Source organism: Alosa pseudoharengus, unplaced genomic scaffold, assembly GCF_046254945.1.
Source record: "Alosa pseudoharengus isolate Yale_2024_CS ecotype anadromous, Long Island Sound unplaced genomic scaffold, YU_APseudo_1.1 YU_APseudo_1.1_scf_3, whole genome shotgun sequence".
In the NCBI taxonomy this organism is placed as follows: domain Eukaryota; kingdom Metazoa; phylum Chordata; class Actinopteri; order Clupeiformes; family Clupeidae; genus Alosa; species Alosa pseudoharengus.
The window spans coordinates 31358517-31386016 of record NW_027468718.1 but is presented as its reverse complement, the minus strand read 5'-3'; the positions used below and the strand labels follow the sequence as shown (position 1 = coordinate 31386016).

Sequence of the window (27500 nt, the reverse complement as noted above, 5' to 3'; positions counted from 1 at the left end):
GCACACAAGCCGTTTGTACCAGTGACAATTTCAGTTAAAAAGAGTCTCTTTTCATAAGAGTCTCTTTGGAAATTATGGCTTTCAGTTGTGCTTCACTCAAGCTCTTGGCTCTGGCTTGTACTGTTTAAGCTAAATTTTCTACCAAGAATTTTCTGCCATGACAAATGGCAGAGCTGATACGGTTCTTACAGGGTCCTCTCCTGGGAGGTAACAAACTCCCAAAGCTCTGACCACCCTGCTAGAGAGCTAACAGTATCAGGAACCTTCAGATGACACATGCTCCTTCCACCCCACAATCAAATTGCATCTGTCATCTACCATTTGATAGGAGGTTTTACATCCATTTCCTCGGCCACATTCCCTCCATATACTGCAGGCAATATTTCCTCTGTTGGAAGTAAATGACTGCAGTGTTCTGATCTCTAGAGGACAATTCAAGGCCAGTGCCAGAAAATGTCTGGGAGTTTTTTTGAGTGGGCAGAAACTGCTTGGATTTCCCAGAAGGCCACAGCTGACCCCTCTGTGAGGGTGGTGCTCGATGCTGAGGTCAATATTAGGAGGCAGTTGGGAGGCAGTTTTGCCAGACCGTGACGAGTTTACATATAAGGACCTTTAACATCCATACTGACTTGTAAAAAATCATGACGCAGGATACTCTGTCCCATGGGGGTTGCTGTAGTAACACCCTTAAGATATTTAGTCCTGTGAAAGCCCCTGGTGGATTTCTGTACCATTACTGGATTCCTAACATTTTTCCTTGTTACACCACGTTTCATGGTATACTCCAGATGTTAAAATTCCATCATTACAGTACTTTCTCATGTTAATTTCTGATCAAAGACCCACTTTCCCCAGGCCATCTGCTCAATCCTGCTCTGCAGCAAAATGTGGGAACTGACCGTAAAGCATCAGTTAAGGGCATAATTTGTCTGTTGGACCCGATCCACTTTGGGCAACAAGACTGCTACTCTGTGCTCCTGGCTCTCTTTGCGCCGTGGCTCCAAACATCTGTTCCATTCCATACTGTAGCAATCCTCAAGTAGTTCCTCCAAAATATGGGAAAGAGGGTTGTGGGAAGAGGGGGTAGTCCCCTCCACCAGGCTTTGACTTGCTCCAGCAGTGTAGGGACTTTCAGGCCCTCTGAAGACCGAGCGAAGCCAGACACCTGTTGGCTTGCATCAGCTGCACAGACCAGAAAATTCAGCCACGATAGTTTTGGCTTTGCGGTAAACCACGAAATGCTTAAGTCTGACTCACGTCCCCAGTGGGCTGTGACTCACGCAAGGAGCTGACCACAGGAGCACACACTGACGTCCAACTTGCCAAGACAAGTTTATTCAGCTCTTAGAAACCTCATGTATGGTCATCGTCTTTGGCAACTAAGAGAGTTGTAGCTACCCACTAACTCACAACTTATCGTCAAATGTCAGTGTACATTATGTCAACATTCAGACCTCACACAACATATGTATTATAGGAAAACATGGGATATGGTGGACAGAACTGACCACCCAGTAAGATCAGCCTGGATCTGACTGATATCAGAATGGAAGACCAGGTACATGCTATTGGAGCCAGCAGTGTTTCACACAGCTCATAACTTAGATTCACTTTGGTTAGAAATCAGTGTTTCACACAGCTCATAACTTAGATTCACTTTGGTTAGAAATCAGTGTTTTACACAGCTCATAACTTAGATTTACTTTGGTTAGAAATCAGTGTTTCACACAGCTCATAACTTAGATTTACTTTGGTTAGAAATCAGTGTTTCACACAGCTCATAACTTAGATTCACTTTGGTTAGAAATCACTGAAACTGTATCATTGCATCTCCTATTCAGACACATTGGGCAGTTATAGCATTAGTTATTATCTCTCTATCTGTCATTATCTCTCTTTCTCTCTCTCTCTCTCGCTGTGTGTGTGTGTGTATGTGTGAGTGTGTGTGTGTGTGTGTGTGTGTGTATGCAAGGCTCATATACCTGAGACATACGTGCATTAGGTGAAATTTGGCTTCACTTCAAATAGAAATCAGGGGTGTCATCACGACTTAAATTGCATTAAATTAATTGACATGAGATCAAGATCTAGCCTGTCATTTTCTTCATTTATTACAAATGGAGTGGTAAAGCACCTCTTAGCAGCTGATGAGATAAAGCACATTACTGTCTGCTCAAAGCTCATTTGATCCTATTCCTCATTGTGTTTAGTCTGCCATAGCAAAAGACAGTCAATCACTGTTTTTTTGGTAGGGTGCCTGCGACTCGAGGCGGCTGCTTGCAGTCTCAAGTAAAGTATGCAGATAAGGCAGAAATAATGGCTGAGTCTGTGTCAGCGCTATCAACGCCAGTGGCTGGGTTTGAGACCATATGAGCCGGATTTACTACACATGAAGCAGAGAGAGAGAGAGGGAGAGAGAGATAGCGAGGGACTGAGAGAGAGAGAGAGGGACTGAGAGAGAGAGATAGCGAGGGACTGAGAGAGAGATAGAGAGAGGGACTGAGAGAGAGATAGAGTGGAGGGGGAGAGAGAGAGAGGGACTGAGAGAGAGATAGAGTGGAGGGGGAGAGAGAGAGAGGGACTGAGAGAGAGATAGAGTGGAGGGGGAGAGAGAGAGAACGGGCGCCAGTCCTTATGGGATGTAAAGGGAGTGGGCCACAGTTGACTGATCGTCTTACATGTTCGCATTCAGCGAAGACATCAATCTGGCTAACATCGCCTCCTCACAGACAGTGATCGTAAAGCCCACCAAGAAGGAAAGTATATCCAAATGACAAAAAAAATCTGAATGGAAAATATCCAAAACCTATAAGAACCTGATGAGATTGTTTAAAAAATAGACAGTGTGTGTATTATTAAGTAAGTGTTTATTAATATTGTTTCCTCTCAAAAAATCTTATAATTGGTCATTGACATCTAATTATTGAATGATGTCAACAACTCAAACATATCTGTAACTCATAGAGATGCTGAGATACAGACTAAATTACTCCAGCACTTTAATCTTCAGTCTACATTCCTTGTGGATTATGTTACGTCTCACTCACACCTACACCCATCTAGTCTGGTGCGTGTAGATGGAGAATCATCTGGCTCTCTTTCAATGCTAGCTGCATGTGTGCCCATACAGAAAATGATGGCAGATTTTAACTGGTGTCAAGACACATAGCTGTATTTTAATTATACCAATCTGGCCTTATATTCAAGAAAATGGATGTCAGCTATTAAAGGCATTTTTACTAATGCACTGGAAAGCAAAGTTTACTGTTTTTAAATGTTTAATGTTAACCAGTGAGTACTTCCTCTTTAGCATCTCTAAAGGCTCAAAAGGTTTCCCAGGGCCTAAATAAAACATGTCTGCTGTTGTTTTACAGTGTTTATCTCTGCGCACATTTGTGTGTGTAGGTGGTGGAGTGTTGCCCCATGTTGTGCTCCATGTGTTGGCAGGGTGTACTTTACAGTCTTGAGACATTTGTTGGTGGAAATGGCTTGTGGTGGTGCTGCAAGTGCTGCTAGATGGTCTCGTCTGTGCAGTTAGGCTGATGTCAGACCTCATAGTCAGACTGTTGCTCACTCTCATCAAAAGAGCTTTGTGTTGATTGTTGTGGCCAGTTGCGTCCGGACCACTTTGGGTCTTGAGCAATTGAAACAGCATGTGCATCGATAGCGGTTTGCTTTTGGTCTGGGTTTCTTCTATTATTCGGTCAAGTTTCCTGAAACCCACTGCGTTCAAATGTTTGAAGTTACAAAGATTCTCTCAGACTGTTTTTCTGCTGCCTGTGTTTACTGAGGACATGCCATGGTCCAGTCATGCGTTTAACAGGTTTTACAGACAAAGTGAATGAAAGGACACTCAACGTCCTGCAGAGAGGTCCTATTCACAGCGCTGACAGTTTTTACAATTTGTCTCAGCAAAGGAGAGCAATGATGAGTGGGTTGGTATGTAAGGGAGCATTTGTATTTATGTAAGTTCTTCGTTAAATTGAACCTTCAACTTGTATTCATTCAGCTTGAGTGTTCTTTGGCTCTCTAGTGTTCTGCAAAGCAATGAAGAGGTGAAAACCCCTTTATACTCCAAATACGTCCAATGACGATGGAGATCACAGAGTTGTGTAGAACAGCACAATAACAGCAGAAAGAGCAACAAAAACATGTTGTTATTGACCAATATCTCATCCTTTCTTCCATCAATGACCTTATGAAGCCCCACACACATAAGTTGAGGTGATTTCTGGGAAAATCTTTGAGTCTTTGAGCTTAAGGGAACTCCCGGGACCGGGTGTAACACAATAAGGCACTTCCCACCTGAAAAGCCATCAACTATCTGTTGATTAATCAGTCTTGGCATTTAAGTTGCACATTGTTGGATCTTTTCTTATTTTAGGGTTGGCATTTTGCCTGAGGCTTCTCATTTTCAGTCCAGACAATACAGAGGTGTCCCACCTGGAATAGCTATTCATTATTTTCGTTCCTAATTGCTTAAACGTGCTGTGAAAATAATCCATTTTGGCCTTTTGCCTGTTTGGCTGTTTTTGTTCTACTTGTCTTCTGCAATGATTATTCCTATTGGTCGAACAATGGGGCCAGTTCTCGCGTGAGAACGTGTTTTGTGTCAGTGCCGTGTTCTCTCGATTCTCTCGATGTGTCCCCCGTGTTTAGGAGGCATGTCTGGAGCAGACCCCCGGAGTCACGTGTGGGGGGAAATGGAGCCACTTTGCATTCCTCCGCAGAGGAAAAGGATGAGAAGACGTCTTTTTGTCTGACAGATAGGGGATCATGAAAGAATTGTGTCGCCTGCATAAAAAGACCCCTTTGTGGAGACTGCCTTTTGGGGGGTGGTGGGGGCTCAATGTGCTCTTTGTGTGCACTGAGCTGAATATCTCAAGCAAGCGAGCGTGTGAGGTGGTGGTGGTGGTGGTGGTGGTGGGGGGGTTCTTCTGTTTCTTCCACCAGCTACTTAACTGCATCTCAAGCTGGAAATCCTCCACTTGTGCAGTCGGCGTGTTCCCTTCTGCCTGGAGACAACGTAGGGACCGTGTCGCCTGCATGGCACTGAACTGAATAAGCAGTCTCTGGAATCAGTGCGTAGGTGGGAGCTCTGGGGGCCAGCTGCGTGTCACCGACTTTCAGCCATGAGAGCCTGCAAACAGAACAAAAACAGCCCGAAAAAGTTATCCATTCACAGAGGCCTTTGGGACTGTCAGGGGTTGTATGAAATGGCTAACATATATTCATTTATTCGCATGTTGACCTTACTTGCTGGAAACGTCATCATGACTGGACACATGCATTTCATGAGTGGGTCTTTCCAAAGGCCTTATATGGTCATGCAGGCTTTTAGGACTGCAGGCCTCTGACACCACGCATCATGCCTGCTTTTTATATCTGCTCTGTCATCTGCAACCCTGTGGAGTGTAGTGTTGTCCAGATCACTAGGGGTTTGTGATATACTTTGCTGAACATTTAAAAAAAAATAAAAAGGGCACATTGACATGCAAAAGCTGTTCTATTGTAGAGAATATAATGTGGATTTATTGTCCATTTTCAGTAGTCCAGTTACATAAAATTCAGAACACAGTAATCTCATGTCCATTTCTTAGTAAATATATTTGAATTATTTTGCACCACCATACCACCTGTCTATACTGTGTATATCACATTGCACCTTTCTGCTTTTTAGACACATTGTACTCTGCACAATGACAATTACATTAAATCTAATCTATTGTAATGGATAGTATCAATCATGTTTGTCAGTATTCTTTAATGTGTATGATTTAAGGTTTATTACAGTGTAAACGTAACCAAGTCAAATCATTTCAGATAAAAAACATACATCCTCTGTAAAGAAGATTAATAATGACACAGATTTTCTAGCTCAATCATAATCATGAACTCAACCTGTCCTATCAGTTGAAATACTAAAATGGATGGGATGTTTAAGGAATGTTTATGGTACAATAGAAATGTCCAGTGCAAGCCTCCTTCGTCTCACCAGTCAAAAATTAAGCTGACTTCAGGCATTACTCTGTCTTTCTTTTCCTCACAGGGTGGTAAGAAGTACGACGGACCATGCGGGGGAAGAGACTGCAGTGGAGGCTGCAAATGCTACCCTGAGAAAGGAGGCAGGGTGAGTGTGCTCTCCCAATCCCTTTAATCCTGTGTCCTTCATCTCCTTTACCTCTTTCCATTTAGGCATTAGTGTAACCTTTAAGAGAAAGTCATCACCACAGCAGCAAAAAACAATGCAGCAGACAGAACAATTCAGATGTCTGCGCTTTTTTTTTTTCATGTCACCCACACCTGTTCACTCAAGTTTCTGTGTTTTGGTGTGTTTCGTGTGTCATCTGTTAAGGAGTTCACGTTAAAGCTCCATTACTAAAGATTTGAGAGGAGGGGAGAGATATTTTTGAATGCCAGAGGCAATGTTATGAAAATAAGCCCCGAGTAGTAGACTAAACATCAGGGCCTTTTAATGAGATAAAGGTTGCCAAGGGAGGAGACAGCCTCTGTGAACCAATCAGGGACCATGGAATACCTTCATGGTTCTATCCCTCTTCAAAAGAGATCCATTGCTACGGATACCATCTGGTCTACTTCCATTGACTAGGGTGTCAAATGTTAGCTAGATGCTTCATGATATGTCACAGTTGTGCAGACCCAATTGCACTGAGAAAGACTTATTTCCTTTTCCAGTTCCTTTTGATTTGCTTGAGAAAATGACAAGACAAATATGTCTCAACCTCATTTTGCCCATGAAATTAGACTTTGTCTAACTTTTAGTGAAATGCACTCTGATTGAGAACAGGTGTCAGACTGAACAGCATCATCCCAACACAACAACAAACTCCTGCAACATAGATACATGGTAAGACTACCAGGGCTATTACCAAACCAGCCATGTCCAACATATCTGTAGTGTCCATGATTGCAACACAGAGAGGAAATCCCTTAAGAGGGAGTGGGAGTTGAAGAGGAAGCACATTCCTTAGGATGCCAATGGGCCTCAACGGCCTGGGACAACTTGTCAGCTGTCTTTTTGTCTTCTACTGTACCGGAAAGGGGGAAAGGGGGCCTTGATTGTCTTAAAACACGATAACCTCGAGTGCCAAGGCTGTGGAGGGGCAGGAGGGGACTGGCACTTTGGCACATTTCCCTCCTCATCATTTGCTTTGAATCAACAACGAAAAGGGCAGAGGGTGAAAAACAAGTCTTCAGTCATCAGGCACCACTCCCAGTGCATGGATCTGCTTGGCACAAAGTGCTAAATGTTTGTTGATCTTAGATACATTTGGTTCAGGGTGTGCTGATAGCATAGCCTGCTACTGGGCCAAGTCAAGGTTGAAGAAATTAAGAAAAGACTATACATTTAAACCATTCACTTTCCATACTTTCTCCTATGCCAGTAGACACTGTGTGATTTTTGGACCAATTTTAGCCCAGACTCAGTCTGATCCGACTAACTTTAGAATCTGGCTAAATTCCCATCCGATTTGTTGTGCAGTTAGAGCAGGATCATGACGCACAAGTAGAGGATGTTAAAATCAATGTTCCAGCTCCATTCTGATCTGACTGGATTTCTGGCATTTCAAAAATGTATGTTGGCTATCTTACATTGTAAGCAGTCTGAACATACAGTGCGACCACAGCAATTGTGACTGTGTGCTTGTGTCGTCGATCCTACAACACCTGCAGTGGTTAGTCCTCCCAATTTGCACCACAACAGACAGATAAATTGGTTTATTAATACAAAACTCTTAGCCAAGGTGGCAGGACAGCACACCACGCTACTGATGAACCTCGCTGGGCACTAATGTTGAGAATGCTACAAAAAAAAAAACAATGTCACGAAATTCAGATCAATGTGGAAACCTGTGAGGACACATCAAACACAATGTAAGCACAGTGACACCGCAGCACAGCAACTTAACTTGCCCACAAAGGCATTCAGTAGTAACCCAGAGTCTGATGGCTTTCCTCATTAATGAATCGTGAATAGGGATGAGAAGTAAAGTGTGGATAAAGTCAAATAGACCTTGAGTGTCCTTCATATCTCCTGATCATTGCCATTGATATTCAATAGCAGTCATGACAAAAAAGAGAAGAATGGTTTAGTTGTCTACGAACGAACAACCTGTAACGACAAAGGAAACATTTAGCATCTACATATTTCACTTGCCCACCAGCAGCAAGTCTTTTCACTACGCAGCAACTTTTTGTCTTTTTGTTCATTTGTCTTCACACATTATTCCCATTGTGTTGCAAGAGCCCCAGAGACAAATGAGGAGTTGCACATGTGCTCCTCATAGTCTGATGTTTGTTATCACCCCGTCCTCCAAGAGCTAAATTGGATGCAGCTGTTTTTGTTTCTGTCACATCTGTTGCTTAGCTATCACCCGTCGATCAACAGAATCAACAGCTTACCCAAGAGCCAGTGTCAGTCTGTAATGTTTATATATTGCATTAGGACACAGATCGATTACAGTAACTGTCCACTTAAAAGGGTGTTGTAAATCCTTAGAGATCTTGAAAATTCATCAAATTGACAGTTGTATTACTGTGTCTTTCACTACATTCAACTAATGGGTTTCTCAGTAATGGCCTAAAAAATGTGTCTTCAAAGTCACAATTTCAAGTTTAGAGAGCAAGACCATGACGGTATTCCCATTTTTTAAATAGACTGACAGTATGTTCCCATTCAATCCGCAAGTGTTATGCCCTAACATCAACGCCTCCTAAAATAAAGCAATTACAGATCACCCACATCCCTTCCCTTCCCTTCCACATGCACCAAGTTGTGTGAAACTCTCTGACACACCACTTCATAAACAGAAACATCTGAAAAACTAGCTGAGAACCTTGAAACTTGTCTTCAGTTCTGCAGTAAAGCAACATTCTCAACAGCACCTCCCTCCACCCATCAAGCCAGTAGGCCCCCTAAAGCACTGCTGTAGGCCCGCAGTGTTACAGAAGATCATGGGTGCCGTGCATAAACATGAGTCGGTTGGAAATCGCATGGCACATTCCAACCATATTGTAGACTTCTTTGTGTGTGTCGACTTCCTTGGATGGAAATATCTAAATGCGGATCAATGGTGCTCTTTGTGCAGAACTGGTCGTCCTCTTGTTTCTCAGAAACAGGGAGGGGTTTGAAATGTCACACATAGATGTGCCTTAAAGATGACCTCATCCTTTGGGCCCGGAGAAAGAGTAAATTGGAAATTGGAGGAAAAACAACCGGGAGAAGAGACAGAAACAGGAAAATATTCTGGAAAACTTGAAGCCTTGAGTTTGTGTTGCTTGCTTCATGGGGGGAAAAAAAACGAGTGTTTGTTGTTGGTCAGGAAGTGACTTTTTACAGGAAGTTTGTCACAATGAAGATCATCGTTTCTCCAATGGGAAAGAGAAGTCTCCTCAAATACTTCTGACGCCAACACTCTGGGAAATGTCTATAACCAGAGCATCCTTGTTCCATCAAAACAAGTCCATATATCCACTCCAGAACAGTTTGTTGCGCATCCTAGATTTCCATGAATGTTTAGAAAGGAATTCTTCTGTATTAGACTCAAGAGACCTCACCCTCTGCCTCAGGCATATAGGGTATCACATAAAGTTCTTCCTCTGATTGTATACAATGTTCCGTTTCTTACGCTTGGTCTAATGGATTTAACATCCAGTCTGTACATAAACTGCTCGTGGACTGCTGCATCCTCGTGAACTCACCCAGCCTGCCATCTTAACAGATGACCCAATGTCTGTCTGGGAGTCCCAATTAAATTGAGTCATTTCATCAGTGGGGCATGTGAATGTCCATGATTATTTCTGGCAGTGACAGAGCCTGAAGGGCATGAAGAAGGCACAGAGCACAACTTCATACTTTCATACTGGCCTAGAATGTGATTTTATGTTTTCACAACAATTGTATCTAGCTCTGCAGCAAAAATGACAAATTGAGGTTGTCAGACAAGGGTTAAAGTCTTCAAAAACTATTTGCACTAAAAAGGGTTTAGTTTTTCACTTCAGTCCAAGTAATATATGGTGAAAACACTCTAGTGCACAGTGCTGCTTTAGACAGAAGTATTTCCCTGTTGTTCCCTGAAGTTTCTTGTTGGCCAGAAAGGCGCATGTTGATGGGTATACCGTATGAGGAGACATACATACATACATGTTGAAAAACCCTCGGACACATCAGTATCCTGCTGTTTTCTGCATATCTCTAGTGAGAAAGCGCTCAGTGCTGAACTAACCTTTGAGATGTTTGACAGCCATTGCACACAGTACGTCCTATCTGCAAATGGAATAAGTGGTACTTATTCCCCAACATCTTTGATGTTCCCGCAAAAACAGGCGTACCATATAGCATCATGCATGCCTGTGTGTTTGTGCCCTCGGCCCACGTGAAGCACAGGCTGTGCTCAGAAAGAATCCCTGTTCACATAATTAGCAGCACAAGATTTGATATTTCATATTTCTCTAATGGCATCTTTGTCTTGCACTGCTAAATAGAGGCCCTCTTCTTCCTCTACTCCTCTATCTCCTACTCCTAGAGACGTGAAGATGACATCTCTAAAACAAAAACCCATCAACCCTCCCTTCCCCCGGCCTTCTTCATCCAGCTGCTCCGCCTGTAAAGCTTCCCAGCCTGATATTTAAGGGGACAAGAGGCGTATTGTGTGTGGGAGTTCGGCCCTGGATTTAGCGGCGTTCTGAACTCACGCAGCGTTGGCCCTTAATGGAGTGTGCCTGTCCGTCTGTACTCGATGCAGATAAGCCTGTTAGGAGAGTAAAGGCGGTGTTTTCCAGCAAAGCTTAAAAATGACAGTCCCGTGCTGTACACACAGAGAGTAGGGCAGCAAGGAGGTCAGAGATTGCTGGCCTGCCTGGACTTCAGAGGCTGGGGATCAGTGTTTAAGTGACTTCGGAAATGCCTCAACTTGGGGGAGAGGCGTGCGGGGTTCCTACAGAGGCAGTGGTGAAGGAGGAAGCCCTGTAGAGGAGGACAAATGAAAGCGTTTCAGATCAGATCTTTTAGTTGTTTTAGCTTTAGCGGGAAGCTGTTCTGTTTCAGATCAGAATTATGCTCTTTTAGTTGTTTTAGCTTAAGCGGGAAGCTGTTCTGTTTCAGATCAGAATTATGCTCTTTTAGTTGTTTTAGCTTTAGCGGGAAGCTGTTCTGTTTTAGATCAGAATTATGCTCAAAGAGACAGACTGGGCTATTTCTAGGAGACGCACAGATAATAAAGACATTTCTCCCCTCCCTCTCCCAAGGCATTGGTTAGGCATTGTTTTAACCAATGCCTTGGGAGAGAGAGAGGAGAAATGTCTTTATTATCTGTGCAATGTTACCAGTATGGTTTGTTGCTGAGGAAGACGCAGTACGTCGAAACGTCAGTCAATTGTTTGCACCACAATAAAAAAAGTTTAAAAGTATTCGGAGTGCTCTGGTCATCCCTGGGTTTAGTCTCCTAGAAGTAGCCCAGCTTGTCTGTGATCCTATGGTCCTGGACTGTGAGCACCAAAGAGGCTTGAGCGCAAGTGACACCCTTCTTATCAGAATGATGCTCTTTAAGTCGTTTTAGCTGTAGCGGGAAGCTGTGCTGTCTCTCACAATGGCCAACTGATTAAATCAGCTTATAAAATATTGGTGGGTGCACGTTGCTTGTGAACAACTTATGCATTCCTCTACGTAGTATCCTCAAATAACTTTTTAATATCTTCATCCGAAGGTTGAGGATACTGTACGCTCTTTGCAGACATAAATGCAGTGTAGAATTACTGTTGCAAAGTGTCAACACTAAAACAATGTTAGCAGATTCAAGGGCAATAGACTACTGCAGAACTATTGTTCTAACTATTTTTCTGTGGTTTTGTTAATCACACAGTCTGCTGACAGTTTCCCACTATATCTCAGATACATTGTATAACTGACAGATTGTATAATCTCTGTAATAGCATGAGGTTTATCTCCTTAAAATGTTTTTATAAAGTGTGTGATTGAGGCCACTTGACTCAAAAGTATTCATATGTCAAGTATATAGTGGCCAGTTACATCTACCCGTATGTTAAATGAGTTTCCCACTGCACTGTTCCTCTAAGGTGGTTTTGACAGGTGTAGGGCATGCATAGGCTGACCATGGTATGTCCATGCTACGTAATGCCCATGATGTAAAGGTCACATTAAGGGGTCACAGGAAGAGGAAATGGAAAATGACACCTGATGCTCGCAGCAGAAGAGATGAATTAGCCTCGTCTGGGGCCCGTTCTGGAGGACCTCAGTGGACCTCCCCTGGGCTATTTGCTCTACCCTGCCCAGTCAGGGTCTGTGTCTCCGAGGAGCCCGATCGGCTGTGAAGCCGCAGCGGAAAAGGGCGTATGGTGCTCTCTGTTGCCCTCTCCCTTTCCCACCCTCGTGCACATGTGATGATCGTATAAACAGATTTGACACACACACACACACACACACACACACACACCGGGGGCCCCTGCTGCTGCCGTGCTCAGTCACACACAGTGCAAACCCACACCACTGGTGCTGGTGCTAAGAGCTGTGTGCTCAGAGGATTTGGGGTGAAATTCTGGACCGTGCATAGGTGTTCTGTTTTGTTTCTGCTTATATTTTTTTATTATTTAGAGGCATTTACAGGCCTGTTCAATTTCGCTGTACACACACCTGTGATAATAAGCTATTGGGCCAGAAGCCCCATTACTCGTGTTGCCTATGAAACTCTCAAGATTTCACAACTCCACGGCTTCCTTTGGGGCCACCTTGAACGTAGATTGTCATAGGACTTTTTTTACAGACAATTTCCTAAATTAAGATTAGTCATCTTCTGACAGCCGTAATGAACCTGGTCACTAGACTTGATTAATAGGGCTGGACTAAACCAGTGGCAAAAAAAAACAAGAAAATCCCCTATTTTCCAACAAAAGGAGATGAAGCTCTATTTGGCGCCTCTGTATTTCTGTTGGCATGGTGAACTATTGATCAACATCTCAGAGCTCCACACCAACTGCCCTGTTAGTGCGCAAATGTCCTGGAATGCCAGACGCAGCTGGGATGAGGGATGATGGGGGGGAGGGGGGTGTATGGTTGGTGTCTTTTCTCCGTGAGAACGAGAGATGTTTCCAAGAGTCCAGTGAAGCCCCCCCCCCCCCCCCACCACCACCTCATGAGTGACACAGCTGGACACGTAGGCGGGTCCCTCCAGACTCATCAGTATCAGTGACCTGATGTGACTGGATCCCGTGACCGACCCAAACTGGACACGTCTTCAAATAGACGACTATCTCCACATCCATCACTATCACTAGCCAGATCCACTGTCCTCAGGGTATCAGGAACTCGTTTCCTTGTTCGTTCTTGGAAAGTCCGCATCACTGTTTTTGCCCAGGGGTCCCATCCATAATGCAGTGTTAACATTAACACAGATTTAAAAGCACTCCCATGTAAGGTCATCAGTCCTCGATGGGCGGCGCTCACGGTTTGTTCTGGTGGTTTTGCTTAAGTAGTTGTAATATAGCATTAATGGAGTAATTACCATTTTAACTGTCAGAGAACCACCCACTTAACATCACACACACACACACACACACACACACACACTCACACGTGCGAACTCACGCACACACACACCATATGTCCAGACATTCCCAATCCTTAAACACACATCCGTGCTCCCACAGCTGGGTTGTATTTCCGCACACATGTAGTGCGCCGCTGGAGCGTGAGGCAACGGTGCAGGTGTCTGGCTCTGGCTCTGGCTCTGGCTCTGGCTCTGGCTCTGTCCTCACTGACCATGCGGGAGACTCCAGGTCCCCAACCGGACCTGCTCTCAACACAGCACAACACAACACTCACACACTTCCCTCAGGACAGTCTCTTTCTCACACATATATTTATTTCTGTGTGCCTGGGGGTTTATAGTTTCTTCCAATCTCACTCTCTCTTTCTTTCTCTCTTTTCTTTCTGTGTACACTAATGTGTCTTTCTTTTCTGTCTTTCTCTGTCTTGCCTCTTATCACATTCTCTTATTTTCTCAAGCACACACAGACACACACACACTGTAACTGCTTCTCTGTCTCGTCCCTATCACTGGTGCACGTGTCCGTGCACGTGCGTGCGGGGGCATAACTGATGACACGTCCATGGTAATTACGCCGAGCCTAAACATATTATGCGCAAGTGTAAACACCGGCATGCCGGGCAGCTCATCTGTGTACCGAGGGGACAGCCGGAGGAATTCAACCCCTGCGTCAGCCAGAGCGAAAGCTGAGAGGGTGCTGACAAGCACTGACCGGCTGGTCTGCCTCCGATGGACGGGTATCTGACGGTCTACCTCGACACAGGAGGGGTTTATCATGAGAAGATATGGAAATGTACAGTATACAATGTAACCGGAAAGTTTTCAGACCCTTTCATTCCACATTTTATGTTTCAGACTCTTACTCTTAGAATGGATTCAGTTCATTTTTTTTTCATCAATCTACACACAACGCTCCAATACTCCACAAAAAACAGGTGTTTGAAGTATTTATAAAACAAATAAATGAGTGATAATGTCCAATGACTTAATTTAGGAACAGGTGGACTCCAATCATGTTGTAGAAGCATCTCAAGGACCATTGATAAAAGTAAGATGCACCAGAGCTCAATTGCAAGTGTCATAACAAGGGGTCTGAATACTTATGTAAATGGGATGTTTCAGTCTTTTACAGGGAAAAATTAATTGAATCCATTTTAAGATGAGTCTGAAACATAACAAAATGTGGAAAACTTGAACACTTTCTGGTTGCACTGTACATATGGCAGGGTGTGTGTTTGTGTGCGTGTGTGTGTGTTGGGTGTATGTGGATGTTAAAGTGTATGTGTTGCACTCAACATCAACCTTCTTGTATTGCTACTACTGAAGACTTTACAGTATTAAGAAAAACAGAAAAAAACAGTATTAAGAAAAACAGAAAAAAAAACAGTATTAAGGAAAACAGACAAAACCGCCCTTGTGCCGTGTTCACACAGTGTCGTTGTTTTCTCTTTTCAAATCCATTTGTCATGCCTCGACAGTCACGTCCTGTGAAATTTATTTTAGGCTATAAATGAGTGTGATTTACACAGAGCTGATAACTGTGTATTCTTAGAGTTTGTGTTTCTCTGTAGCAAATAAAATCCACTCAGTCATGGAGACTGACGAAACCAACATTCTCTAAACGACATGCAGTACAAGCCAAAATATTTAGATCTTGTGTGTGAATCAGTGTGTGTGTGTGTTTCTATATTCGTTTATGTCCTTGTGTGTGTATGTATGTGAGTGAGTGAGTGTTTGTGTGTGTGTGTGTGTGTGTGTGTGTGTGTGTGTGTGTGTGTATGTGTTTGCTTGCATACATCTATGCAAGCGGGGAGGTTGCAGCATCAGCAGCACCTCCCTAATGCAATTGAGGCGCCATGTTTACCCATCACATCCTGTGACAGAGTCAAGAACGCAACAGTGCCACAACTCCATCAGCACCAGTAATCCCAGCAGCATGTGAGGTCTAGGCCTAGTTAGAGATCCCTCTCAGCTCCACCTATGTAGGTGGAATTATTTATCCTGCATCTTTTATTATAGATGTGAGTGGTCTTAATGTAGAGAGAGGATGACATCAGGGTGACAGAGTCTGATGTCACTGTTCAATTGGGTTTTTTTCCCCGTGTTGAATCAACAGAGTCATCTACGGATGTGCAGTGTCTGCTCCCTTTCCCATCCTCCTGTAGAGTAAATACACAGAGGAAGTAACCTAGAGTTGGTTGGAGAGGGGTCTGAGAATTGCGTGCGTGCGTGTGACAGAGAGAAAGAAAGAGAGCAAGAATTTGTCTGTGGGTGGTTGGTTGCATGAATAACCGTCCCCAGAACATCAAGTGGATTTAGGCCATTGCGTTTCCCAAGAACTGGGAATATTTTAACAGAGATTCTCAGTCATAGACTAAATAAAATCACTTCCTCTGGGAGAGAGGTTAAACCAACTTACAAACCCCAACAGGGGCAATATCCAAATATAATGACTCCCCCTCAAGAGCAGGAATCCCTTATCGGCCCACGCCATTCCTACACTAGCACCTCACTTCACATTTGCACAGATGCTATAGGAAATGGACTCACAAATGTATTTCAGACAGGTGAATATATCCTATTGCAGGACAGTGTTTTTTTACCATTTTAGCACTATATACTATATTTTATATACTGTATGATTCATTTTTTGGTTGTGAGGAAAGTTTTTTGTCTTATCCTATAGTAGAGACATTTACATGGAAAGAAGCCTTTGTTGGCAAACTATTCTCTCAGTTCTTCAATAGAAACAAGGGTTCTATTAGGACATTTAGATGTTAATATGTCAGGACAAGCCGCCAATTCCCACAAACAGTTCTCCTAACAGTGTAATCGCAACATTTACAAAAATATGGCACACTCACCGATGCCTCTCAAATTGTGTTTAAATCTGGAACATTCTCATGTTTAATTTAAAAATGACTTATTTCTCTTTCCTGTGGTCTGCATGCCTCCACGGGCCATCTCAAGTGGACACAGCTTGAGCTCCCCTCAGCTCTTTTGACCTTAAACCTCTGACCTCGTCCTAAAAACCAATATGAGTTCAATTCAATCAGGCCATGTCCTCAGTTTTCCCATCGTTGTCATCTGGACAGTCTCTCAGAACCACATCGGACAGATTCTGGATCTGTTTATTTGTTGATTTTTTTTAATTTATGTTTTTTTTTTATATTCGAGTTTGGACCTCGGAGCGAGGTTACTGGCACAGGGCTCTTTCCCATAGTTTAGTCTGTCGGGCCGAGGCAGAGTTTTCCCCGTAGGGTTTCTTCCTGCAGGACAGAGTTTGCAACTTTATAACAGCAGGGCAAACAGCTGACTATCTTTGTATTGAAAAGAAAAAGAAAGCAAATAAGAAATTGGCCTGGCTGGTCTACAGCTGTGGTTACTAGAAGACTCTTCAGAATGAGGACAAAAGGTCTTCATGTGGGCTTTGAATCCGTGCTAACCGCACCCCAGAGTCACCAAAATGCTGTCGGCCTCTAAATGCTGTGTGTTCAACATCTCTAACATCCTGACGTGAGGTTGGACATCAATGATGGACAGGCACTTGGCCAAGTCTTTTAACAGTGATGGACTCCCACTACATACTTGAATGCAAATCATCCACATATTCAAGTGTTGGACAGCACTCAGTGGCTTGGCCATCAAGCCCCCAAAGCATTCTTATGTGGAAACATTCACTCAGAAACACTTGCAAAGAGAATACCTGTATGGACAGCCAAGCAATTCCTCTGATCATGTTTTGAGTAGGTCAGTGACTGAGTTGATGTTAGGCTGATATTTTTGGCCTGTTACTGTATAAGGGCTTGTCTGTGTCAAGCCAGTGTATCTGATCAAACATCTAATGTTTGTGTGGGCAGTGGCTTTGCCCTGTAGTCTATCTTTCATCAATTACTCTTTCTCTTTTCCTCTCTTTCTCTCTCATTCTCTTTCTTCCGCTCACCATCTCTCTCTCTAACTGAGGCATTTCCTCCCATGTTTGTTGGCACCTGGTAACAGGAGCAGGTTTTACCTTTTAAAGTCATTATGCTGTGCCAGGGCTGGTGTTGTGCTCTGCGCTAACACCCGAGTGAAAGGGGGGTCACCTTTGTGTGTGTAGAGGGGGTTTATCTACACTTAGTTGTCAAGGATCTGGGATTCCTCAACAAGTTCATGTCACAGCTGAAGTGTGTGTGCGTGTGTGTGTGTGTGTGTCTGTCTGTCTATCTGTCTGTCTGTCCCTGTGTGTGTGTGTGTGTGTGTGTGTGTGTTCCTGTGTGTGTGTGTGTCTGTCTGTCTATCTGTCTGTCTGTCCCTGTGTGTGTGTGTGTGTGTGTGTGTGTGTGTGTGTTCCTGTGTGTGTGTGTGTGTGTGTGTGTGTTCTGGAAACTTGGATTGGGATGACATCACTGAGGTGTGTCACAGCACCCAACCTGACCTCATCAGTAGCTGCTTTCATACACAACCTCCGCAGTCCATGCAGAACTTTGTCAAACGGAGGTCCGACCCTTCGGGTGATCCAGACATGATGCTAACCTGCGGACCTTATGCTGACAAATGTGTGAACGACACACATGCACATGAACAGAATTTCAACCTGGTTGACCAGGTTTAACAGGTTCAACACGCACAACAGAATCTCCATGTGGTTTAACAGGTTCAACACGCACAACAGAATCTCCATGTGGTTTAACAGGTTCAACACGCACATGAACAGAATCTCCATGTGGTTTAACAGGTTGAACACGCACATGAACAGAATCTCTGTGTGTTCATTGCTTCGTTCAGACACAAGCTCATTTACATAATGTCCATCTGAAATACTAAGAAAGGGAGCAGTAGAACAGCCGGCTAAATTCGGACTTCCAAATGACCGGTGATGTTGTTCAGATATACGGCCCAACCGTTTGACATCCGCCGAACAGCCGGACTTACACGTAGGTCTGAAAGCAGCTATTGTTTATATATGGTGTGTTTTTCTCTTTTTTTAATGTCAGTGTTTATCTCTTCACAAAGAGATGGCCCATAATTGGTGTGTGTCAGTACACTTGGGGTAAGCCTTGGGTCAAACACATCAGACAGACCGAGCGCTTTACTAAACATCGGTGTCAAATCATTCTTGTAAATTGCAGTTCTGCAATCAGTGTTAGTGTGTGTTCACACTGGCCGGATTAACACTAAAAGCACACCTGATCAAACAGTGTACTGTCCTGTCCTCAGATTTCATGCCCAGCAGTGGAAATGGAGGTGTTCCAGTCAGATGATTATCTGTCTAAATTAGCCCTGATTGCCCTGGCCTAAGCACACATGTCGTTCTCCAGACTCCAAGCCCAGTCCCAGTGTGTGTAGGTGCACCTGTGTGGATGGATCCAATTGAACCATCATTACTGAGTTGTCACACGGAACATGAAAAAACATGACTTCACTTCCCGCCAGCGCTTTTCCCGCGTGTGATGCGTGGCATTGGGAAATTATGATTGGGAATCGGCAGAGGCCGGTTTAGGACGAGATGTTCCTCAGAAGCATCACGTAAAAGATGGCCGTCCAAACAGATCCCGGCCTCTCCTCTCAGCAGCTGCTTGGTGGGAGATTTGGCAGCAAAGCAGAGGCTGTTGCACCACATCCTGGTAAAGTTGTTGCTTTTTGACCAGCTTCTTCACAAACTCATGTCCTTGTTGTTGTGGAATGGTGGCTCTCATTCGCAAAGTGTTCTTTGTGTGTCATCGATTGGCCGGCGCTGAAAACAAAGGCCCTCTGTGTGTGTTTAAGTGCCATCTTGACAGCCCATGCATGACAAACAAATGAAAACAGGAAAATCAACTTGATAAAGCATTTCCCACATTCATTTCACCAGCTGGCCATGGGTGAAATCAAGCCAATCAAGTTTTTCATTCAGTTTATTTGGACCACATCAATCGGACTCAAGTTGGCTAGTTGCATTCACATTGCTTGGCCTTGAGAGTCGCCCGCTCGCATTCAGCGAAAGCCAGCATCAGATTTGCTCAAATCCCACATGACTGTTTCAGGCAGATGTGAGATATCTGGGAAGTCGTGCGCTGAAAGCAGACTCCAGCGTGGGCACGGCCCCCAGCACCAGAGCCAATCCGTGGCTGGGAAACGCGGCCCCTGCAGCGCCTCTCTATCCGCTCCCACAGGGCCACGTTTGGCGTCGGCGATGCAGTCACAGCAAGCACATTTCACAACCTCCATCACGCAGCAAAAAACAGCCGTATACTGTATAAACATTTTTTTCTTCTTCTCCTTCTTCGACTGCTGAGGTTGGAGGTAGCGTGTTCTGGTCACGCCGCTTCTGAGTGGCCTGGCGCGGCAGTCATGCGAATAAAATGAGTTGTGTTGTTGGGGGTTTTTTTTCGTGCGCGGTGAACACCTCTGAGAGGCCGCTCCGTGCTGCACCGAACTGGGCCATGAGGAAGTCGTGAACACACAAGCACTCTCTGGCATACGGCGCGAGACAAACCAGACCACAGCTGCTGCGAGAGCAAATCCAGGAGAGGAAGGAATCTCTTGCTCTCTCTTTCTTTTTCCCACACTGGTGCAGTGCTTTTTCCCTCTGTGTGTGTGTGTGTGTGTGTGTGTGTGTGCGCGTGTGTGTGTGGGTGGGTGGAGGAGAGCATGTCTCACAGCCCCGGAGGTGGGGTGGGGACGGAGAAGGGGTGGTTGAGGGGTCCCATGTATACTCTTGTGAGTTCTGGAACTGCAGCCACTACCACTCTGGAAAGGAGCCCTGGGAGCGCTCGCTCGCTCGTCTGCCCCGGTCAGTGTCGGAGGGAGTCAGCAAATCGGAGCGGGCAGTGCCCCTTAGCAGCGCAGGGCTTTACACAAGCCTCTGCTGGCCTGAGCCTGCAGTGAGGTAGTGCTTACAGTGGGCCTGCTGTGCTGAGTTAGCATGGGTGCGACTAGCTATCGTTTTACTTGGGAAAGACCAGCTGATGCATGCATGATGAAGATCCTGAGGTTGATCTCCTGTGTTTCAACAAAACTGGAGTTCTCTGTTGATATTATTAAGTTTGTTAAGTTTGTTAAGTTTATTTGTGTTTTCATCCACAATGGCCAACGATTAATTCAAGGCATGGATCAGTATGTTTGTTCTTTGATCAAACCTCTGACAAGTGTGATGGTAGCACCAGTGCCTGTTTATGTGCACAGCTGTGCTGTAGCCATTGTTCATTGTTCTTGTTAGAGAATTATTCTCCAGACACCTCAAGTCAATCCCACACCTCAGCTGACTTATGTACTGTTATGAGCTCTGTGAATACTTCGAGCCACTACAACTATCAGTAATAGTTTTGGACCACTGCAAGTGTGGAAGCCATGTTTGTGTTGATGTGGGATTCCACGGTTGGGCCGGCCCAGGACGTGTACCGGTGTTCGGGCGTGGCCGTCCCTGTAGCATTTCCTGTCTCCCCTCTCACCACTGCACCCATTTCCCTTAACAGCTTTGATCACATCAAAGAGTCACACTTGGACCAGAAATGCCATCTCATTTCACAAGACACGTGCGCCTCAGAGCATGTGTGTGTGTGTGTGTGTGTGTGTGTGTGTGTGTTTATGTGTGTGTGTGTGTGTGTGTGTGTGTGTGTGTGTGTGTGTGTGTGTGTGTGTGTGTGTGTGTGTGTGTGTATGTTTATGTGTACGTGCGTGCGTGTGTGTGTGTGTATGTGTGTGTGCGTGTGTGTGTATGTGTACGTGCGTGCGTCTGTGTGTGTGTGTGTGTGTGTGTGCGTGTGTGTGTATGTGTATGTGCGTGTGTGCGTCTGTGTGTGTGTGTGTGTGTGTGTGTACGTGCGTGTGTGTGTGTGTGTGTGTGTGTGTGCGTCCAGTTCCAGCTGCAGTGAGATCTACACTCTTAACACTGAACAAATGCTCAGCAATGGGAGTTGTCGAGTGTCCGTCAGTTGAGCCCCTGCTCCTCATCACTCAGATGAAGTCACCGCCGTAATGTTGTACATTTTATCTACTTCCGACGGCGTTTTTATCAGCACTGTGCTACATCTGAGGTCAAGTCTGAGGTCACTGCTCCTCTCACTTGCTCACACCAGCTGTAAATGTGTGTGCGTGTGTGTGCGTATATCTGTGAGTGTGAGAGAATGTGTATAGGTATACGTGTCTGTGTGTGTGTGTGTGAGAGAGAGTGTTCTGTGTGTGTGTGTGTGTGTGTGTGTGTGTGTGTGTGTGTGTGAGAGAGAGTGTACGTGCCCGTGTGAGTGTTTGCCTGTGTAGGCCTATGGTGTGTGTGTGTGTGTGTGTGTGGGAATGTACGTGCCTGTGTGTGTGTTCGCATGTGTAGGCCTATGGTGTGTGTGTGTGAGAGAGAGTGTACGTGCCCGTGTGTGTGTTTGCATGTAGGCCTATGGTGTGTGTGTGTGTGGGAGAGTGAGAGTGATCTTTTCCCCTGTGTGCTGGACCCCTTGGCCTTTCAGCAGCAGCACAGCTGCATGGCTGTGCTTTGATACAGTGTGTAATTGTCATGAGGTGCAGATCCTCTCCTCTCCTCTCCTCTCCTCTCCCTCCCTCCCTCTCTCTCTCGGCCTGCCACGCAGACTGGACGTGCAGCACTGGCGGAGTCTGCTTCTGATTTCTCCACACGCATCTGGGGATCTGGCCCTGAGGAGCAGGTGATGGAGAGCTTTACCCTAATGCCACATCACCATCTTTTGGTTTTCGCTCTTTGCCATGCCATGCCATGCCAACCCCACCGACTGGCTTAAACCATTTCCATGGTCATCATGAATATTAAGTGAAATGAGGGCCTCTATCTCTCTCTATGTCTGTCTTTCTCTCTTCCTCTCTCTCTCTCTATCACTCTCTCTCTCTCTCTCTCTCTCTCTCTCTCTCTCTCCGAAATTCCTTCGTGGTGAGGTAGCGGCCCACTCAGGGGGCTGGTGCATAAACCTGACATGATAAGTGTGGGGCATTCCAGTCTGTCATTGAGCGTCTGGACACAGGGCTTGACCCATAATCCTCCAGAGAGAGGAGGAAAGGGCCAATAAGGAAGGCTGGCAGGAGAGCCGAGGCAGACACACTGGGGCAGGAACAAGGGGGAGAAAGTAGCCGACGGAGGCGCGAGAAAGACGTGCGAGAGGAAGATAAACAGGGAGAGAGGAGAGGATGAGCGAGCAGACCGCGGGGGGTCAGGGCTAAGCGAGACAGGAAGTATGCCCTGAACCCCCGAGGTCAACGGGCGAAGAAGCCGGGAGCCATGGGAGCGTGGCGCGTCACCGGGTGATTTACACCGGCGGAGTCGCAAACGCTCGTCACGTGGTGATTTACGCCAGCAGGTAACGACGGCCGTGCGCTGAGAGCGAGGAGAGGAGAGGAGTGAATGATGACCCGTTTCCTCCAGACACACATCCACAGACGCCCGTTTGTTATCCTCTAGTAGCGTCCAGCACCTCTGGCTTCCCCTGTTCCTGTGTTCCCATCCCAGTGAGACCCACTCTGAGCTGTTGTCCTTATGACCCGGCAGTCTGTACTCCCCCCTTTAATTGCTCTCTTTCCCTCTCTCCACTCGTTTTGTCTCTCTCTCTCCATCTTGTTTTGTGGTGCCCTCATTCCCCTGTTCTCTCTCTCCCCTGTTCATTGGCGTTTTGGGTTTTGTCTCTGTCTCTCTCCATCTTGTTTTGTCTCTCTCTCTATCCATCTTGTTTTGTGGTGCGTTTTGGGTTTTGTTTGATTTTCTCTGCACTGACAGTTGATTGACAGGCCCGCGCTCACAGGAGCAGAAAGTTCATGCTTCGTCTGCCAGGGATGAGAAAGAGAACAGAGAGAGTCCAATCAGTGAGGTCGGAGGTGACGCCAGCCCTTTCTCTGTCGTCCATTTTACAGGCTAGTTCACATCTGCAAAAGTGCATGCGGGCGTGCATGACGGCAGTCAGATACTGAAACGTAAATAAATAACTTGAGGCCTGTTTCCCTTAGGTGTGTTTGACAGAAAATTCTCTCTCTCTCTCTCTCTCTCTCTCTCTCTCTCTCTCTCTCTCTCTCTCTCTCTCTCTCTCTCTCTCTCTCTCTCTCTCTCTCTCTCTCTCTCTCTCTCTCTCTCTCTCTCTCTCTCTCTCTCTCTCTTCCTCTCTCTCTATCTCTACGTTCTTTTCTTTCTCTCACGTTCTCTCTCTTCCCCATATCAGTGTAGCTCAGTATGGTTGATTTGGTGTAAGATCCCATTTGCCATCGGTAGAGAGATAGCAAAGCACACAGTGGAAGGCAGAGAGTTTTCATATGAGGCAGGCGATAGGATAGAGGTCCAAAAAGGTTCTTACCTGTGACTGTGGAACTCCTACATCAGGACTGGAAAAGACAGTGCTATTATGAAGATTGTTATTAATTTGATATTAATATTATTAGTACTACATTTTACCTCTTGACTTCCTATCAAATGATTGCCTTTATCATATTGTGATGGGTTTAAATGGGTAAATCTGTCACTGTCACAGATCTTGTGAAATACGGAGGATGACATTAAATTAGAAAAAGACTAAAACACTTGTATTCCTAGAATTTTTGTGGCATGTAAGATTTGCCTAATGTAGGAACACCTTTTTTCCCCGAACACATGCCAGATGTTCCATCTGTTTGACACACACATTTGCACACATCGTCACTCTTTCACTTCTACCCTCTTACACTCACATAAACCTCTCTCTCTCTCACCCACACACACACACACATGAACAAACAGAGAGATAATGAGAGGTACTTGCTAGGCAACACGTCCAGCTCATATAAACTAGAGCGGAATCTGTTTGAGGGAGAATGCACCACCGCAGAAGTCAAGACACTGAAGCCAAAGGCATCTGGCCTCCCCCCGCTCCACATTCTCTCCGTTACACTGTGTCCAGACCCGAGGATTTACCATAAATCTTGCTTTGTGTTTAGTGGTCAGTAACTGCTGGAACAGAAAAGATGGGCACACACACGTCAAAGAAAGTAGGTCAGACGACTTGACCGACCCATCTGGGTTTATGTCCATCTGAGGAGGGATAGACGGAGAGGTGAGGGTCAGGTGGAGAGCGCGCCCGAGAAGGAGAGGGAATGAGGTGTGCGATGAAAAGATCGCCGGGGCGAAGTGGCAGGACTTGGACGCTAGCCCGCAAACATTGCGATGCCTCTAAAAGGAGGGCCTGAGCTAAGCTAAGCCGAACTAAACTAAACACAGCCCTCGCCCTGCTGCTGCTGCTGGGATGTTGAGAAGCTTTGCATGAAACCGGTAGACCAGGACCATCTCATATCTGCTGTCTGACTGCGTGTTTCATAACTCCACTGTTACACCTCGATAAGATCATTTAGATTGGTTCTCTTCGCCCGGAGGCTCAAATCTAACATAAAATGCCCTTGGCACAAGAACAAGAGCAACAAAACATCTTTTTTTCTTTCTCTCAATCCATCAGTCCATCTCTGTATCCTCATATCTCCTCCTGCTGCCTCGCTCTACCTCTGGGAAAATCACCGGTGTCCAAGGCCTCAGAAGAATCCCAGCATGTGGCCTACTATAGATGAGAGTTGATCTAAACTAGTGATTCACACTAAAAACATCAACTCCACATCTACACACGTTACACGGAACCGGTTTATTTGAACATGTTAATGTGCAGAGGTGTGTGTTTACATATATGTCTCCCATGTTTCATTGCCATGGTACAGTACAAGCCAATGGCTGAACTCTAAAGAGCTGGCACTGCATCTCTCACAGCGCTGGACAGCAGAAGATGGAGAGCAGGCTGAGTGGACACACATGGTGTGTCCAGCAGAGTTAAAGGGGATTTTTTTTTGTTTTTAAACCCCCCGTTGATTTGCGGTTAGTGCCGGTGGCCCACTGACCATGCCCTCACCCCCTATTTGTCTCAAATATCATAGCAGAGGTCAGCGAGCAGTCATGCCCAGGTAATGCATAGGGCCTATACTATAGGCATAATGTAGTAAGCAAGCCGTGGCTACTCATCATGAGTGGAAGTTGTGTTTGTGAGGATGTCTGTGTATTGAGACAGAGGTCTCACACGAGCATATGTACATTATCCAAACTCACACATTCACAAGAGACACATGATACCTAAACTAAGAGGCCTTAAGGGTAAACATAGAAAACACTGAACATTTGGCCACACACACACACACGCACACACGCACGCACACACACACATGTGCTTGCACACACAAACACACACAGGCACACAACTCACACACTCACATAGGCCCTTGCCAAGACGTGCATTACAGCATGAAGCAATGTGCTCCACAGCGGCACTTGAGCACTGCAGCACATGGCCGAACATTCTCTTTCTAGAACATTCTGTGGGTGGGACAAGGGCCCATCATGCCCCATTATCAGACAGTCAACCCATTGACAGATTACACCCATGCACATATTTATATTGACCAGACACACACACACACACACACACACACACACACACACAAACATACACACACACACACACACACACACACACAAACACACACACACACACGGGATGCGGGAACGTGGAAAAGCGGTCCCCTGAGTGGCGCGGCCCTGGGAAAAGCTCCATAAATACGCAAGTATAGGGAAGGGAGGGCTCGTATGTAGGGTCTCTACTGGGGGAGAGCCAGAGATGAGGCCAGATAGCATCCGTGTACGTCTGTGTGCATCTGTGTGTGTGTGTGGGTGTGTGTGTGTGTGTGTGTGTGGATCACTGCTGTCTGCCACAGAGGTATGCAAGCTATATCACCCCTCCGCGCCTGAGCTGGCCCCTGCCTGATACACAAACAGATAAATGCCATCCTTCATATAGAGGTGGATAACTCTGACTGATGGCCCCAAGACAACATGAAAGGCACAATGAAAAAATGGAAAGGAAGAAAAGCATTGAGTTAGGCAGAACGCAGTCATAAAATAGCAATTGCTCAACACCAATGCATATAATATTTTAATAAGTGACACAGATATAATTGAGAACGTTAGAGGAATATCATGGAGTGGGTAAGTATCATTAAGTGGATATATAGTACTGTATACAGTTTGCCTTAGCCTTAATGTGTGTCAGTGAGAGGCCATGAAAGCTCACAGCAGGGTATAACAGCCTCTGCAGGTATTACCTAAAAGTCCACCTCTGTGATGTGGTGCAACACTACAAAAGTGAGTTTACATATAGGTTACAATCTGCAAGATGCAACTAATTATTGATAGCGATTTGAAAGCAACACTCAATATTAGTGGAGATCTGTTTTTCTTACATCTTTTAGAATTGAATCCAAAAAAGGGGAAAGTGCATACAGAGACAGTAGGCTACTGCATAATCTAGAATGTATTGCAGTTTGACTATGGCCTGATTTGTCATTGCAAAAACATTAGGTTGTTTGTGACATTTAAGAATTAAAGACACTATTACATGGCCAAGTTATAAACAAATCAGGTTTTTGAAATCATTTTGAAAGGGCATAGAAAGGAGCTGATCATATTCCAGAAAAACACAAGAGAATGGTGAACTTCATACTGTAGTGTTGGTCCACAGGATCTTTGTCTGGTCAAAAAGGAGTGCTCTTATAGTAAGTACGTTTTTCAAGTACAGCTTTGGACAGGGAAACTGAACGGAAAGCAACAACGTATAGAGTGGAAATTGCCTGGAGATCAGACATGGAGGGGGTAGGAGTGTGAAGGGCTCAACCCCAAACATGGGTTCTAAGCCCCCATGATCACAGAGATGCTTGTGTCTGATAGTGTGCAGTGGAGAGGCCAGAGATAGAGCAGCACTTCTAGGCCTCGAGGCTTTGACCTCCAGTCCATCAAAGGCACTCCATCAGAGCATGACATCTGTTTGACCACCGGAAAGATAACACCCGAGGAACTTTAGGCTGTCATGGATCACTGTCTGTGCCAAGATGTTGATGCCGTTGTGATAGAGAGAACAAGTAGGTGTGTGTGTGTGTGTGTGGTGTGTGTGT

At 45.3% G+C, this 27500-nt stretch overlaps 1 protein-coding gene across 2 annotated transcripts in view; it reads left to right on the top strand.

Annotated features, from left to right (window-relative positions):
• col4a2 (collagen, type IV, alpha 2) overlaps positions 1 to 27500 on the top strand; it is a 75892-nt gene that overhangs the window by 13540 nt on the left and 34852 nt on the right. For both annotated transcript variants that reach the window (XM_076264039.1, XM_076264037.1), the window contains exon 4: positions 6050 to 6130. In XM_076264039.1, the coding sequence (XP_076120154.1) occupies positions 6050 to 6130 (81 nt within the window). The remainder of the gene's footprint in view (positions 1 to 6049; positions 6131 to 27500) is intronic.